General features: G+C 48.3%; 1 protein-coding gene across 1 annotated transcript; it reads right to left on the bottom strand.

Annotated features, from left to right (window-relative positions):
• Positions 1-1,812: 1,812 nt before the first annotated feature.
• Positions 1,813-2,845, bottom strand: NANOS1 (nanos C2HC-type zinc finger 1). Its single transcript, XM_032749214.3, has one exon. It carries the CDS (start codon positions 2,737-2,739, stop codon positions 1,963-1,965), a length of 777 nt encoding a protein of 258 aa, XP_032605105.2. The 5' UTR covers positions 2,740-2,845; the 3' UTR covers positions 1,813-1,962.
• Positions 2,846-16,464: the final 13,619 nt, after the last annotated feature.

The raw sequence follows: 16,464 nt of genomic DNA, 5'->3' as shown, positions 1-16,464 counted from the left end.
CTTCATGTAAGGAGCAGAGAGGTGGGGCAGGGACATGGCAAACACCTCCAATCCAGCCCAGCCAGGTAACCCTCAGAAAACACCCCAGACAGATTTTCATTGATCTTTCTTGCTTTTGTGTCCAGTAACAGTCAACTGCATTAAAATGTATAGAAGGATCTTCAAACTTCCCACAAGGAGGTAACAAAAGTACAGAAGAAAAATCTTCCCACAGCCTCACGCTGCAGCTCGACTCTAATGTGTGGTGGACACAGATTAAACCTACGTGTACCAGGAATCACAAAACCAAACACATCGAACTTTAACACCTTAGAAGAGCCTGTGGTGCACTCCCCATAGAGCTGCAGACAAAATGTAATGTATTAAGCATAAGGAGAAGGAGGCTGACACAAGGATAACTGCAGCCACTGTGTTATTTAATGCAAACCCCACTGCATTTGATAATTAGACCTGACACCATCTTTGGAGCCATCTGATGGAGATTTAAGGGAACACTTCCACACAAAATCAGTTTCTCCCTCCTAATTGCTGTGGCTGGGAGTTAACAGCAGTGAATAATGAATCCTGGGTCCTCATCCCCAGCCCATCCCACACATGTTTTGTCTCCATTCTTGACTGTCCTGCTCTCCTGACCCCATCTGCCACCCTGCTGAGCAGCTTTTCAAAACAAACCACACAAGTGTGGATTACTCCTCACTTTCAGAGTTCCCTTTTTCTGTCGGGACCCATCTCCTTTCTCATCTTCCTGGTGATGTCCCAGGTTCCTCCACAAGGCTCTCTTCACCTCCCTGCTGCACAGCAGTGTGATCCACTGCACTGAAAACTCCAGCATCCATCTTTCTGCTCCAGAGTACTCAAACTCCAAACTGCTGCTGCTCCTGGTCCTACCTCTAGGTAAGAAAAAAAACAAAACTCAAAAAACAAACAAACAAAAAAAACCCCAAAAAACCCACAAAAAAACAAAAAACCACAAACAAACCCAAAACACCAAAAAAAAAAAAAAAAAAGCCTCGAACGAAAAAACCCAAAACAAAACAATCAAACAGACAAAACAAAATTTAAAAAAAAGATATTTTCTCTTGGGGATTAGAAATTATATAGCCCTGGCTGATATTCAGTACCAAGGAACTGCCATCTCCCAAAGTGGTCCAGGACTTCAGTCTAATTCTTATGCTTTGTACAGTCTGTGTAGTGTTAAGGAAATTTGTTATCCACATGGCTAGATCCCTTTTACTGTCAAAGAGTTAACCACATTCTCTGAACTCCTGAAAATAAACAACCTTCCTTGCTTCCATTCTCCTACGGTCACAGCTTTCTGCTTTGTCCAGGTTTCTTTCCATCAGGCTTCCCCATTCTCCACCACAAACACAGCTGCATTAAAGCTTGCTCCATTGCCACCTTACTGCTCGGTTTGCACTCTAGCCGAGTCACCACATTTTCAAACACGCACTTGGATGTTTTCTCCTCTCAGACCTTCCCTAAAACTGAGTATTCGACACGGGGAGCTGCGGGACCAGCGAGCCCACCAGAGGAAGGGTGACCGCTCGGATGCTGCGATTTGGGGCAGCAGGTGTGAATTACCGAGGGCAGGTTCAATCGCGGTTTGCTCACCGCTTTTCAAACCGGCGAAGGGAATCGCAGGGATGTTCGCTTTAAGAGCTGAGAGGCGGAGTGCTGTACCCTAGTTAAACACCCTGCAATGACCGGGCGGTGAAGAGCGGCTCTCCCGGCCGATGCCCCGCGGGCACCGGGGACCCCCGCCACCTCCCCGGACCCCCCCCGCGCACACCCGCCCAGTCAGATCTCGCCGTCTCCATAAAAATCACGTAGAGATATATTTTTTTCTTACAATAAACAAACACAGCGCATCTCCGCCTCGCAGTCCCGGGGCCCGGCGCCGGGCTCCGCGCGTTCCAGCGCGCAGCGGGGCCGGGGCAGAGTCAGCGGGGCGAGCCCCGGCCGCTAGCGGCCCTTCCTGCCCAGGGCGGTCCGGGCGTGCCGGAGCTGCCGCGCCGCCGGCACTTTGGACAGGGGGCAGTACTTGATGGTGTGGGCATTGTCGCCGCTGGCGCCGCAGAGGGGGCAGGTGTAGCGCCGCAGCACCGGGCACAGGACGCGGCCGTCGGGTCCCTTGAGGATGTGCGTGGTGTAGAGGGCCACCGCCTCCTTGTTGTTCCGGCAGAAGACGCAGACCTGCAGCTCGGGCTTGAGCAGGCGGGAGGCGGCCCGCGGGTGCGCCGGCAGCCGCCCCGCCACCACCACGCCGCCCCACGCGTGGGCAGAGCCCTCCCGGCCCGGGTGCTCCCCCGAGCAGTCGAACACCACGGCGGCGGGGCCGCCGCGCCCGGGAAAGGGGCTGAAGTCGGCGAAGCGCTCCTCCAGCAGCCCCTCGCCGTGATGGTGGTGGTGGTGATGCCCGCACAGGTCCAGGTCGTGCAAGTCCAGCGCGCCCTCGAAGTACGGCCCCGCCGCCTCTTCCTCCTCCTCCTCCTCGTCTTCCTCCTCCTCGGCCGGCGGCACGGCGGCCGCCACCACCACCGAGGGCGGCTCGGGGCCGAAGCCCTTGCCGGGCCGCACGGCCTTGGTGATGAGCGTGGCCAGCCCCAGGTAGTCGTTCCAGGAGTTGAAGACGTTCCCGCAGGCGCTGTGGCTCCGGCCGCCGTAGCGGGCGCCCGGCAGGCACTCCACGGGCGGGAGGTGCCGGTGCTGCTCCAGCTGGGTGCCCGGGAACGCCTCCATGGGAGCGGCCCGTCCCCGGAGCGGTGCGGGCAGCGCCGGGCGCTCCGAGCGCTCCGCGGCCGCTCCGCTCCCGCCGCCTCTGCGAGCGCGCGGCCGCGCCGAGCGCCTCAAGTAGGGGGCGGGGGCGCGGCCGCCGCTCTCCTATTGGCTGTCGGACGGAGCTGCCTCGCGCTCATTGGCTGAGCCGCGTGAGGGCGTGGCTCGGCCGCGGTCGGGGCGCGCTCCGGTCCCGCAGGTGCGGCGGGAGCGGGATCGGGATCGGGAGCGGGATCGGGAGCGGGAGCGGGACCGGGACCGGGACCGGGACCGGGACCGGGACTAGGATGGGGATAGGGATAGGGATCGGGAGCGGGATCGGGAGCGGGATCGGGAGCGGGACTAGGACTAGGACTAGGATGGGGATCGGGATCGGCACCGGCACTGGCACCGGAATCATGAACGGGATCGGGGCTGAGATCGGGACCGAGACCGGGAGCGGAATCAGGAGCGGGACCGGGATGGGGATCGGCACAGGCACCGGAATCATGAGCGGGATCGGGACAGAGATCGGGACTGGGACTGGGACTGGGACTGGGACTGGAACTAAGACTAGGATGGGGATAGGGATCGGGATCGGGATCGGGACTGGGACCGGAATCAGGAGCGGGAGCGGGATCGGGATCGGGAGCGGGAGCGGGACTGGGACTAGGACTAGGATGGGGATAGGGATCGGCACCAGCACCGGAATAGGGATCGGGATCGGCACCGGCACTGGCACCGGAATCGTGAACGGGATCGGGGCAGAGATCGGGACTGGGACTGGGACCGGAATCAGGAGCGGGACCGGGACCGGGACCGGGATGGGGGTCGGCACAGGCATCGGAATCATGAGCGGGATCGGGGCAGAGATCGGGACTGGGACTGGGACCGGAATCAGGAGCGGGACTGGGACTAGGATGGGGATAGGGATCGGGATCGGGATCGGGACTGGGACTGGAATCAGGAGCGGGATGGGGATCGGGACCGGGATGGGGATCGGGACCGGGCTGTGGATCGGGACCGGGAGCGGTGGCGGAGCCGCAGGACGGTCCGCGAGCAGCCCGTGTGAGCCGGACCGGACAAGGCGCAGCCCGGCGGGAGCGGCGGTGCCCGGCGCTGGCAGGGAGGAGTCTCCCCCGCAGCAGGGCGAGTTTAGCGCTGTAGGGGTGGGGAGAGGCTCCAGCGAGCCTTCTAAGCTCATGGAGAGCAGCAGTGCCTTCCCATCCGTGCCAAAAAGTTGCGTGGGACAGAGGTGATTTCCTCTTTGCACCCCTGTTAGAAGTAGGTTTTAATTAATTAATTTAGAGAAGGTTTGGCTGGGGTCTCAGGTGGGGTACATGCCCAGTACTGGAGTGCTGGTATGGGGAACCAGCGTGGAATATTCAAGCCTAGAAAGGGATGGAGCTGCCATACACGGTGCCTGTGAGTGCTCTGTGTGCAGTGGGTGGGTGCAGAGGCACCCTGGGCAGCAGGACAGGCAGCAGTGTCCCGCAGCACCTGCCTGCTGGGCCTGCTGAGCCCAGGTTTTGGTGGCCCAGCCCTCACCCCTCTGGTCAGTCCTGCAGGGCAGGTGCCGTGCTGAGGAGATGCAAGCCCCCTTTGCTGCCCCTGATGGTTCCCATCCAGTCAGGCCACCCAGAAACCAGATCTTCCTTTGGGAAGCATCAGGTGTGCTTTTCCTTTTGGGCAAGAGGAGCTGACAATGCAAAGATCCTATTAATTTCCAGCCCCTGGTGAGAGCTGAGCGGGGTGGGTGGAGTTTTGTCAGAAGTAAATCTGTCTCCCCCGTGCACAGCCTGGATTTGTCAGTCTAACAGATGCTCCTCTGGCAGGTAAAGCAGCTTTCCAGTGTGTTTTGTTTGCATCTGAAATGGGCAGGTTTCATAAGCTCAGGTATCAGGAATACCTCCCCAGGGGCTGCCTTCCAGCACCACGAGGCTGGATCCACCTCCTCAGCCTCATGAAGTGCCTGGGAAGTGGGTGTATGGAGGACCAGGGAACAAGGATGGCTGCAGGGAGCAGAGCTGGATGGAAGCAGTGTTTCAGAGCATGAATTCTCTGGCTGGAACTCATTGAAACTCATTTCAGTACTGAAGACATTCACAAAGGAAGTTCTGTTCCAGACCATGCTTGTGTGGGACACGGTTCTGCATGGGATGACCACAGGGACATTTCACAGTTATGGGGTGTCAGGCTGAGCCCAGAGCTCATCTCTGAGATGCAGTTATGTGACAGACCTTTGCCCTCTTCAGCAGAGTGTTTCAGGGCCTGATTTGCTCTGGAGGCAGCAGGGAATGACAGAGGTAACAGACGGGTGACAGAGCACAGGGTGATCAGTCGGAGTGGTTGAGCATCACTTCCTGGAGCAATTGTTGAATCTCGTCTTCTGCAGACATTTCAAGAGGCAGAGTGAATAATTTCATATCACTCACTGTAGTGTAGGTAGCTACAGGCAGAGAGGAAAATGGCCCTGTTCCCCTCACTGCCAATGCAGGGAGTGATGAAGAACCTGGAACAGCATAAAAATATATCCTCACTGGGAAAACATTGTGAAGGATAGACACCTATCATGAGCACTGCAGTAACAGCATCCTCTTTTTGACCAAAAGCTCAGCAGAGCTCACATGCCTTGAAAATCCAAGTGTCTGGGGTATGTTGCAGGAGTTATTTCATCACTTTCTTTGTCCAGACTTTTGCCCGTGAACCTGCGTGTTCCACGTGTTGAACAAATACTCAACAGCTCCACTCAGGTCCCTGCAGAGCTGTCAGGCATCATCAGACTTGCACCAAGCTCACGCCAGCTGATTGGGGTGACCCAGCCACAGTGCTGGTGGCAAGAGCAGGGAATCCCACTGTTGACACTGGAATGAATCAATGTCTTGGTGAAACTCTTCATCAGTTTCAAGCAGTAAACAAAATATTTGGTCAAGAAGAGCTAATGGACAAGCAGCTGCTTCTAGGAAGGATTGGTGTTTTGGTGTGCTTTGAAATGTTCTACATTTGAAAAACTGCATGAAAAATTGCTGCTTTGTCCTCAACTGGAAGTTGGGAGTATTTCTGGCTATGCCAAAGTACCCTTTAGGCAGCCCTTGTCAGGAATTGGGCAGTGCAAGAGCACATCTGTCTCAGTGGTGTCTCTTGAGAGTTCTTGTGGCCGGGCTGCACAGCAACGCTGGCAAACCCTCATCTGGAGCAGAAGTGACAAATGGCTGTTGGCACTGTGAATTCAACACCACGGGCCAAACTCTGCCCAGCCAAGGGGAAAGTTTTCTGCTCCCTCAGAGCAGCGAGAAAACGTGTCAGAAATTCAAGCTGATCTGAGCGCAGGAAGCCATCAGCTCTGCTGGGGTCTGAGAAATCTGCTTGAGGACACTGGTGGGGGAGCTCCCACTGGCCTCAGGAATTTGGAAAGTCCAAGATTGCTCCTGGGAATGCACACACACACACATACATGTATAAAATCTGTGGATGTGCCAGCTGCAGGTGAGTGACACCTTTGTTTGGGGTTGGAGGAAAGATTTATTTTTTCGTATTAAAGCAAAGATGATCTAACAGGTGACTTAACAAGAATGATAGAAGGATTTAAGCACAGAGGGGTTTGAGTGCATGCAGGACAGCTGTCAAGTTTAGAGAGGAGATTAGCAGTTCATTTGAGAGATACATTAGGAAAGGGCTTACTCTGGGGGGCTGCGAGCTCCCCTGAGGCTGGGGAGGATTTACTGCCTGTAAGTGTTGATGTATTGTGCACGTTGTGAAGCTTGCCATCCCAGCAGCTTTGATGTGTTCCAGCTTTTCTTCAAAACCCCTGTGGATTTTAAAGTGGCTTTCATTTAATGTGGGAGATGCTGACAAGCTCCCCCAGGAGGCTGGCAAGTTCTCAGAAGGGTCTTTTTAAAATATTGGCTTCACCACCACTTCTGGAAGGCTTTCCCCCCGCTGCTCTGGAATATCAAGGAGTGGTTTGTTTCTGACAGCACTGAAAATACATGAGGTGTCTGCTGACACGGGGAAGATCTGCCCTGTGCTGCTTGGACTCCCAGCCTAGTGCTCAGCAATCCTATCTGAAGCTTTTGGCTTAACAGATGATGCTTGTGTTTGGAAAGCTGAAGTTTATAGCACAGAGCAGTCCTGCTCAGAAGATTGGAAGCAGCTGGTGGGACTCACATGGGCGAGTTGGGTTTCAGTGGAGGATACAAACACAAGTGATGGAAGCAGAGCTTCAGCCTGGGGTCTGCTCAGAGGCCCCAGTGCTGATGTTCAATGTGGTGCCTCAGGTTTAGCTTTTATTGTTTTCAGAATCTGTTCTGCTGTAGTGTGTAAGTCTAGGCTTCATATTAGAGGACAGTAAGCTCTCTTCACAGAATAAGTAGACAAAACAATTCCTTCTCTAGCTGGGGACCCGAAGACAGCCAATCCAGATCTCACACCAAGAGCAGAAACAACGTGGACTGAAGAGAGAAAACAGGAAAGATGGGACTTCATAACCTAAAGCTGTAATTAGACAACTAGCTCCAATATGCTAATAGGCCAAAACTCATAAAAATGTGAGACCCCGAGACTGATGGTCCATTTTGTGACCATTTTGAGTTGTGCTGCCCAAGGTGGATCTATTGAGGCCTCTTGAAAAATCCCTACTTTATTCCTTAGCTCTGAATAGTCTCTGATCTAGGTCAGCCTTCACAAGGCATCAGAAGTGCCCGTGGGAGAAGAACTTCCTCTGGTGCTTCCCTTCTCAAAAGGGAGGGCTGCATGAGGGAGGAAGCCTCTGCTCCTTGCCAGTGGTGAGAGGAGGGTGGGAGATCCCAGGCACGGCGTCTCCCAGAATCCAGGGAAAGGAGGGCCTGAGCTGGCATGGCAGTGTCGGTAAGAAGGATAAAGAAATCATCATAGCCCCTTTTTTACTGGCAAAAAACTCCCTGGGATGGAGGATTAGGGATGTAAAAGCCAGCCACAATATGGCTTTGGTTTTGGGAATCTTTCTTTGGAGGTGTGCTTTTGCTTTTGTTGTGTGGAAGCAGCTGATCCTTCAAGGAGGTGGAAATCTGACTGCAAAGGAGGCACTGGTGGCTTCACCTTCTCTGATCTGTGCTGAGCCCAGGGGGCTGTTTCAGCATAACTAAACACATCAGGTGTTCTTTTAACAGGGTACCAAACTTCCCCAGGGTGTAGAGCACAACCTTCACTGCACTGAGGGCAGGAGTGACTGTCCAGATCGCTCATTTTGGAGTTACATGACAGTCCTCAGGTCACTGCAGCAGATGTTTACCCAGCCCAACAGAGCTGCTGGGGAATATGGTGCATTTTTAGCTGTCTCTCAGTTTGGTTCAACCATTGGAAGTGCAGAACAGCACACAGCATTAGCCAGCTCTGTAAGAACTGCTGCCCCACCTCGGAGCATGCAGACAACTGGAAAGAGCTGAAGGAGACAAAGCAGTCTGTGCTTCCTGGACACAGACTCTTGAGAATCTTCAGAGCACTGCTGAAAGTGTTGGAAATAGAAGCTGTAAAAAATAAGAAAAAATTCCATCACAAGACTATTTTTGCAATCAAAAATGTATCTAATCTAATTTTCGTGGCTGATAAACTGTAGACACTATCAGCTCTTCCATCATCTCTTGCAAATGCATGGAATTTAAAGGAGAATGCAAAGGTCACAGACAACCAGCCAGGGTTTTGACTTGCCCATCCCAACTACAGCAGAACACAAATAAAGCCAAGAGCTAAATGTTTATCAGCAGCACCATATTTGTCCTGAGGATATACTGACTTATGGAGAGGATGTCAAAGTGGCACAGAAATTCATATATACTGTTCATGAGAAAATCAAATGGTTTTTATGAAAAAAAAAAAAAAGGTTGCTTTGGTTTCTTATTTTGTTGAAGAACAGTTTGTGTTAATGCATTTTATTAATATATCAGGGAAATATAATAAATGCTATAAGCACTTCAGTTCCTAAATGTCAAATGTGATTTCCCTTTACAGCAAATCAGACTCGTATTGAAATGGAGAACCAGGTTCTTCTGAAAGAGCCTGAAATGGCACAGGAAGTGTGTTAATTTTACAGTTTTGTATGAATTAAATCAGCTCTATATCACTGAACTTTATTACTGCACTCCTCTGCAGCCAGGGCTTCATCTTTGGAGCTTATTGTCCTGCCAGGGTGTTAGCATGTGTCTCTGTCAGAGCCTGCTCCAGCAGCTGGGTCAGGTTTGTGCCTCTTGGGGTATTTTGGAGGTTTCACACATTGAATTTTGGAGTGTCAGTAGGCTTCACCTGCAGGTTGTATTATTTCACATTTTCCTTTAACTCCAGGGTAACAATAAATGAGACTCCAGTCCAGCAAACATTAATTATGTGCTTATCATGGCAGGCCTTGCCACAGTACCTGCAGTTTTTCTCAAAGTTGGCAGTTTGTGTTAGATTTCAGGAGACCACGGGGCTCTTAAGGCACAGAGAGATGTCCTGGTGATTCAGAGTGCAGACTAAACTCCTGTTTAATATCAGTGATGAAACTGCTCCTTGCTTAAGGGGGTGGCCAAAAGTTTGTGTACTGGTTTCACCTCCTGCTGCCCCTGCTCTCTTGTCTCTTGGAAGTGGAAGGCCAAGTCAATACATTTGGGAAAAATCAGAGGTTTTCTGTTTTGGACATGTCCCTAGATTCTTTGTAAAGAGTATTTCAAATAAAATTTTGGCTAGACACTCTACATTCCTTTATATATTCCTGCTCTCCAAAAAATCACTGCTCCAGGATATCCTTGGGAGAGCTCAATGCTTGCATGAAGATTTATTGCTTTTACTTTCTGAATCAGTTCTGAACTGAATTAGCAAGTGCTAGTGCATATTTCTAATAGCAACAAGAATTCCAGCAGAATTTCTGAGGTCTGGCTGGCTGATTAAATCCAGCAAAGTCTCCTGCTAAGCTGCTTGGCAGAGCCAGCCAAATTCAAGGACTTTTAGACAATCACAAATTCAGTTCTGGAGATTTTTTGTTGTGTGAAATTTTACCAAGCATAAGAGATGTATATGTATTAGTTGCAATGATCCATATAAATGTCATGCACACATGCAAGACAGTAGATAAGTTCCTGATATATTAATTTCACATGGTGAGGATAATAGCATTTCTCCTGACAACTCAATTAAATTTGTAAAAAGTTCCTAGTGAAAAACAGTCATTGCATTTTCTGTCAAGACGATAAGTGCAATTTAGCTGAAAGAGAAAAGCAATCAAAAAAATCAGGCTTGCACTTGGAAATTGCTTGTGAAAATTTACACTCATTTTCTGTTTTGTAATTTGGTAAAGGAGTAGCCAGAGAGTTCTCCATTGTCCTGCCTGCTTGGTGGTGCTGGTTTCTTGATGTGAAATTGAAGCTGTCTCTATTGGGAAGAACAGTGATGTCCTAGAAAATAAACAACTAAAGAATACAGAAGTCCTTAAAACACCAATAAATAATTTTTTAATCTGTCTAAATGTTTTACATTTCCAATACATTTGGGCTCTGTTGTCTTCTCAGAAGTCACAGCCTGGATACCCACGGATACCGCTGAGATTGGGTGTTCCCAGTGGATTGCAACTTTGGCATTTCACATCCTCGAGGAGCCTGGGTGAAGTTTCTAAATTCTTGCACTCCTGTTTTCTCACAAATCCCATTCAGAGGCTGACCTGAGAGCATGACTTCAGACTTCATTTGTGTAAGAACCACTTTGCTCAAACCTTTGGGTGCTTTTGAATTACGTTTTTTTCCTTTTTTCCTGAAGGGATAACCCACTAATTATACATGAAAATTGTACCTCAAAGATCCATCTTAATAATATAATTGTAGTAGCAAAGCAACTGGTGTGATTATGTGCATCATTGCACTTTTCAGCCATTAACCAGCTTTTCTTGGTTAATGGAGTTAGTAAAACCTAGAATGTGCTTTGCTGGAATATATCCAGTGCAATCTCATTATCACCTACAAGCCTCAATAATTGGGGTGATAATGTGCAAAACATTATATGGCTGATAAAGGCAATGGGATTAAAAGAGGGCCAAGTTCTGCTCCCAGGCACACGTGACAGAGCTTGGGGTTCTGCTGTGTGTTTGTGGAAGACCTGTAGCCCCACGTGGAGATTTGGGGGTGGTGTTTTGACCAGGGGGAGACCACTTGGAAGGAAGCCAGCAGCAAAAACTAATGAGAGCTGTGGCCTCTCAGGAAAGGGAGAAAGAATTGGTGCTGTCAGGTCAGGAGGAGACTTTAGTGAGGCATGAAAATGGTCTTACATGCCTTCAAAAGAGGGAATAATCTGTTCTCTGTGATCCTGTTGGATGGGACACAGAGGAGTGGGACAGCACAGTGGATGTCAGATATTAGGGAAATGCAGGATGGATAACTGAGGGTGGTTGGATATTAGGGAAATGCAGGATGGATAACTGAGGGCTGGTTGGATACCAGGGAAATGCAGGATGGATAACTGAGGGTGGTTGGATATTAAGGAAATGCAGGATGGATAACTGAGGGTGGTTGGATATTAGGGAAATGCAGGATGGATAACTGAGGCTGGTTGGAATTTCTCAGACCAGGGCATGTCAGAGGGTTCTCTGCTGCTGCTGCTGGGTACCAGGAGCAGGGTGAGGATGTGGATTTTGTGCTGGCCCCTGGCTTTAGGCAGTGAGGAGGGAGCACCAGTGTCACTACAGTGGTATTTTATGGCTTTTTTATTTTATGTGAGAGGCTCCTGGCAGAGAGATGAGAGATCTACTTGGTGCTTGCACAAACACAGAGCAGATCTGCCAGGAGGATCTGTGATCAGAATTATGTTCTCAGCTGTTACACACTTGGAATTACTGTCAGGTGGAAGGGAGAGAAGGCCATGAATGTGAAAAAAGGGAAGCATTACTGTTTGCTCCCTTGGATAATACAGGTCACAAAGCTGGTTGTGTTTGTGCTTGTTGGAATTCCAACATGTCTTTTCAGGAAAGAAGCATTTAAATGTTATTAAAAAACCCTGTAATGAAGAGTCATCCTGTCTGCTTCAGCTCTGGCTTTGGTAATAAATTCACTGTTTACACTGGTAAACATGTGCCTCGTGTTTCCAGTCAGGACTTGCCTGGTTCAGTGTCAAGGTTTTCCTGTGCTAATTGAGGACCCTGATCTCGACATTTAATTCTCCTTGTGAACACTGATATTCTTTAACCAAGGCATCCCTTAAACTCCTCTCTTCACAAGCAAAATAGACTAAGTTCCTGCAGCTGTAAATGCTGTTTTTCCATCCTTCATATTCCTTTCTGAACTCTCTGTAACTTGTCAGCTTCCTTTATGAATTGTGGGCTCTGAATTTAACATGGGCCTCCAGTGGGAATTGCACCAGTAATGCCAGGAGCACAGGAAGATTTGCATCCTTTGCTACAGTACAACCCTCAGACATTGTGTGCAGCTGAAGAGGAGCATAAAAACAGGTTCAGACCAAGGTTCCCCTAGCTCATCATTTTGTTTCTGACACTAGGCTGTAGTGGGTGGGTTCTGAAGGGTGCTATTTCCCTGCACAGCCTCCCCTTATCTTTTAAAAATAAAGATACAATCTGAAATTCCATGCAAAGCCTTTGAAATCCTTATGCCTTTGGTGTCCAAATGGTCTGTTAGGCCTGTAGCTTCCCAGCATTTGTATCATGGGCTGCCCTAGGAGTTAAACTGCAAACCAGAAGATTTGTCTTTGCTGAGAGTCTGGGAAAGGACAATTTTAAATCCCAGCAGGGCCCTGGGGAGGCAGGGCATGATGAAGGACAATGTGTCCCTGCCCCTCAGCTCACCCCGATGTGCCAGGGCTGGCACCCCAAAAAGGAGAGGGAGCAAACACTGCCAGGCACTGCCAAAGCTCTGAGATGCAGCAGGTCCAGGGCAGGAGCCCTGCCTCCCTGTCTGTAAGCTCAGAGGAGGAACCACCACCATCCAAACCTGTCTGAGCATCTCTGAGCCCCAGAACAAAGCCCTGCCATGCTCCCCATGGAGCTGGGGAATTCAGTCCTACCCCCTGAGGTGCCTGGGGCTCCCTTGCCTCTCCCCAGCCAGGTCCTTGGCAGTGAGATTGAGGTTATTGAGATGATTGAGATGATTGAGATGATTGATATTATTGAGATTATTGATATTATTGAGATGATTGAGATGATTGAGATGATTGAGATTATTGAGATACAAAGTCCTGTCCCTCAGCATCACTCTGCTGTGCTGTGTGAGCTGCTGCTCTATTAGCAGATGATTTCATCTTTTCTTCCAGGAAGGATGTCACACAGCTGAGCATAGATCACCACGGAGCTCCTTGGAAACTCCTGGGTGAGGAATCTTTATTTACAGCACACCTGGAGCGCTGTCAGCTGGTTTCCAGGTCCTGCCCTGTGCCCCAGGTCAGGTCTGTGCTGCTGGGGTTCCTCAGGCTGGGTGCAGCATTTTGTGGCAGTGCCAGGACCTGTGCCAGCACACTTCACCACCCTGCAGAGAGCAGCTCACACAATGCTCAGAGAAAGGTTTGGGTTGGAAGGTACCCTAAAGCTCATCCCATTTCTCCCCCCAGCCATGGGCAGGGACGCCCCCCACCATCCCAAATTGCTCCAAGCCCTGTCCAACCTGGCCTTGGACACTTCAAGTTTAGGCACTGTTGTTTTACTACAGCCCTTGGGCTGCTGGAGAAATGAAAAAATGGTATTTTAGTCCATTCCAGTAGCAGACTAACTAAAGCAAGGTATAATTCAGTGTCATAGAATCTGGTTTGTGAAGCTTTCACAGAAAAAACAAGGTTTCCAAAGACAGAGCCAGCTTTAGAGGGAGATACAGATATGTTTGCATTTAATCCTTTGCTGGCGTGCAGACTGCCAAGGACATTCTTGCTGGTGGTGGACAAGAGTAGTGATGAGGAAATTTTACTCCTGGGGAAAGAGATCAGGAAAGGCATTGCTTTAAGGACCTGGAAGTAGCAGCAGAGGTGAGGACATCGAGAATGTGGAGATGAGACACAGAGAAAAACTGATTTAAATCCCTTTTTCCAAATAGGCATAACAATTGATGGTGTAGGCCACTTAGAAGATATGAAAGTACATGCACAAATGTAAATGCAGATTTCCCATACATCCCTGGATCCTGATCCTTTAAAAAGACAAGCTCATTATATCCCGATTCCACTGAAATTAATGAGAAGACTCCTGCTAGTTTTATCCTCATTTATTCATTTTTAATAATGATTTTATTAAGATTATTGAGACACAAAGAGCTACTTTTGTTACTCAGGCAAAAGAGCAGCTGACAAAACCAAAAATATCTATTCATAAGTGTGTTCAATTGTGAGAAGATTCCTTTATCATTCAAATATCTGGAGAGTTCATCTTTGATTTCCTCAGCAGTTTTGTCCTGGTACCAGATTTTTGTAGCTTTCTGGATGAATATGAATGCTCTTCCCTTTTGAAGTAAATAGAATACAAATAAACACCATCATGTCCTAAACTAATGGACAACTTTTCTCTAAGTTTAACACCCAGATGTTATAAAAAACCGAAAGTGCATGCTACTGAAAAGCAACTGATTTTGGAACTGATTTTATATAAGTTTAAAAAATAGCAATGATAATAAAAAACTAACAGTGCTGTGATTTGGTTGGATTTTTCTCTAAATTAATGATGCTCCTGAGAGCCTAGATATGTATTAACTTGTCTATTGGAAGCAAAATGGATCCTCTGAAAAGTGTACTTGTAAGCTTTTACTGAAATGGAAGTGTTTCAAATACATGGAATTCATCAGTATTTGAACAACGGCCTTAAGACCTTATGGTTAGTTCAAAATGCTTCTCAGTGCTGTTTCAGCAACTATAGCCATCAGAGCTATAAAGCTTGAATGTCTTGGCCTTGCAATAAAACATTTAAACCCTCTCATTTTACCATTTTTGATTTCTTTTTCCCAGAAACCGTGAGAAATTAAAAAAATGTCGCTGTTTGATTTTGACACGTGCCAGGTCTCACCCATCTCTCGATACGTTTTGCTGCTGCTCGTGAAAACCTCCCAAGATAAATTCATCCGTGCACAATCCAGATGGTTTCGGTTAAACAGTTATTTTGGTCGTGGCCGTGGCTGTGGTGTGGAGAAATGCTGCTGCAATGACAGTGCCTGCAAAAGAGGGAACAGAGGTGAAATCCCTCCCAGAACAGGGTTACTTCATATTAATGGAGTTTTAAAAATTGCCAGGATTCCTTCTCTCTCAGGCAGCAGACAGAGCTGCTGTGTTGTTTTTCAACGTCTCGAAACATCACAACACCAGAATTCAAAGATGTTCAACGTGCTTTGAAATAAAGTGGTGTATGAGGGTCAAAGTTACTACGAAATGAAACAAAGAGAAATAAAGAGAATTGTTCTTCAATTTGGGGACTTACACAAATGCAGTCATGCTGTCTTTGACTTACCACGAATGAATTTTGCCAGAGACACCACGTTAATATTGTAATGTGTAAATCCATAACTGTACAATCCATGCTGGACTGTCTGGGTGCTGGTGCTGGTTTTCATTGTGTTTTTTGCAGCCTCACTCCAACCTCCTTCTCTCCCCATTTCCTTTCAGATTTGTGGTTTCAGATCAGGCAAAACACAACCACACTTTCAGCACTTCAAGATTTTTTAAACAGGACAGAGATGTTTATATCTAAATATTTAGATCTACTCCTGGAAACACTATATGGTGTGGCAAACATCACTCAAATATTTGGGATTTTATTAAATGCTGCCTGAAATGCTGTCTGAGGGTAGGCTTTATACCTCTTGATTGCTGGATGCAGGCAGCTGCACCTACTTGAAGAACGTTTTTTTCTGTAAAATATTCTTCATAATGAGAAAAAAGATCATGGGTTGGATTTTTAAGATGCTTCAATACAGTGTTTTCTCGTATCACTGATTTTTATGTCTTTGCAAAACAGCTGAAATATTTTCTCATGGAGGCTTCTGTTGTTTTCCTCCAGTGTTTGCTATGTGAGGAAGAGATCTGACACATTTTTATCTCATTGTGAAGAGGAAACCTCCACTGAAACCACGTTGCATGCTCCAGGGAATCCCTTTAGCTCAAGGCCAGAAATCAAGATGGATTTAGGGAAAGGAGCAGGGGGCAGGGTTGGAAGGTGAGGCTGCTCACCCAACCCCACTGCTCCTGTCAGTCTGGGACACGCTCCTCTCCCCTCTCCAGTGGCCACATCCCATAATAACCTGCTGTTATCTGAGCCATTTTTCTGCTGCCAGAACTTGGTTTTTAAATTCCTGTAGACACAGAGAGCAAACACAGGGGCTGCCCACAGTGGCAGAGGGTTGAGCGTGGTTTGAAGCACGTTGGCAGCACTGGCTGTGGTTGTGGCAGTGGCCAAACTCTGCCCTCCTCCCTTCCCGTGGCTCTTAGCAATGGGAGGTCCTGGTTTTTTATGTAACCATAATATTTTTGTCCTGTGATTGCAAAAAAAAAAAAACAAACCCCAAAAAAACCCCCAAAACCCAAAAAAAACAACAACAAAAAAACCCAAAACACCAAAAAAACAAACAAAAACCCCAAAATACCCAAAAATCAAAAAACCACCAAAACAAAACAAAAAACCAAACAAAAAAAACCCAAAAAAATCCAAACCAAAAAACCCAAACAAAAAATCCAAAAAAACAAAAACCAAATAAAACCCAAAAAACCCCACCAAAACAAAACAAAAAACCAAACAAA

The sequence above is a fragment of the Taeniopygia guttata genome, chromosome 6 (genome assembly GCF_048771995.1).
Source record: "Taeniopygia guttata chromosome 6, bTaeGut7.mat, whole genome shotgun sequence".
Lineage (NCBI taxonomy): Eukaryota > Metazoa > Chordata > Aves > Passeriformes > Estrildidae > Taeniopygia > Taeniopygia guttata.
This window is presented reverse-complemented; position numbering and strand designations above follow the sequence as displayed.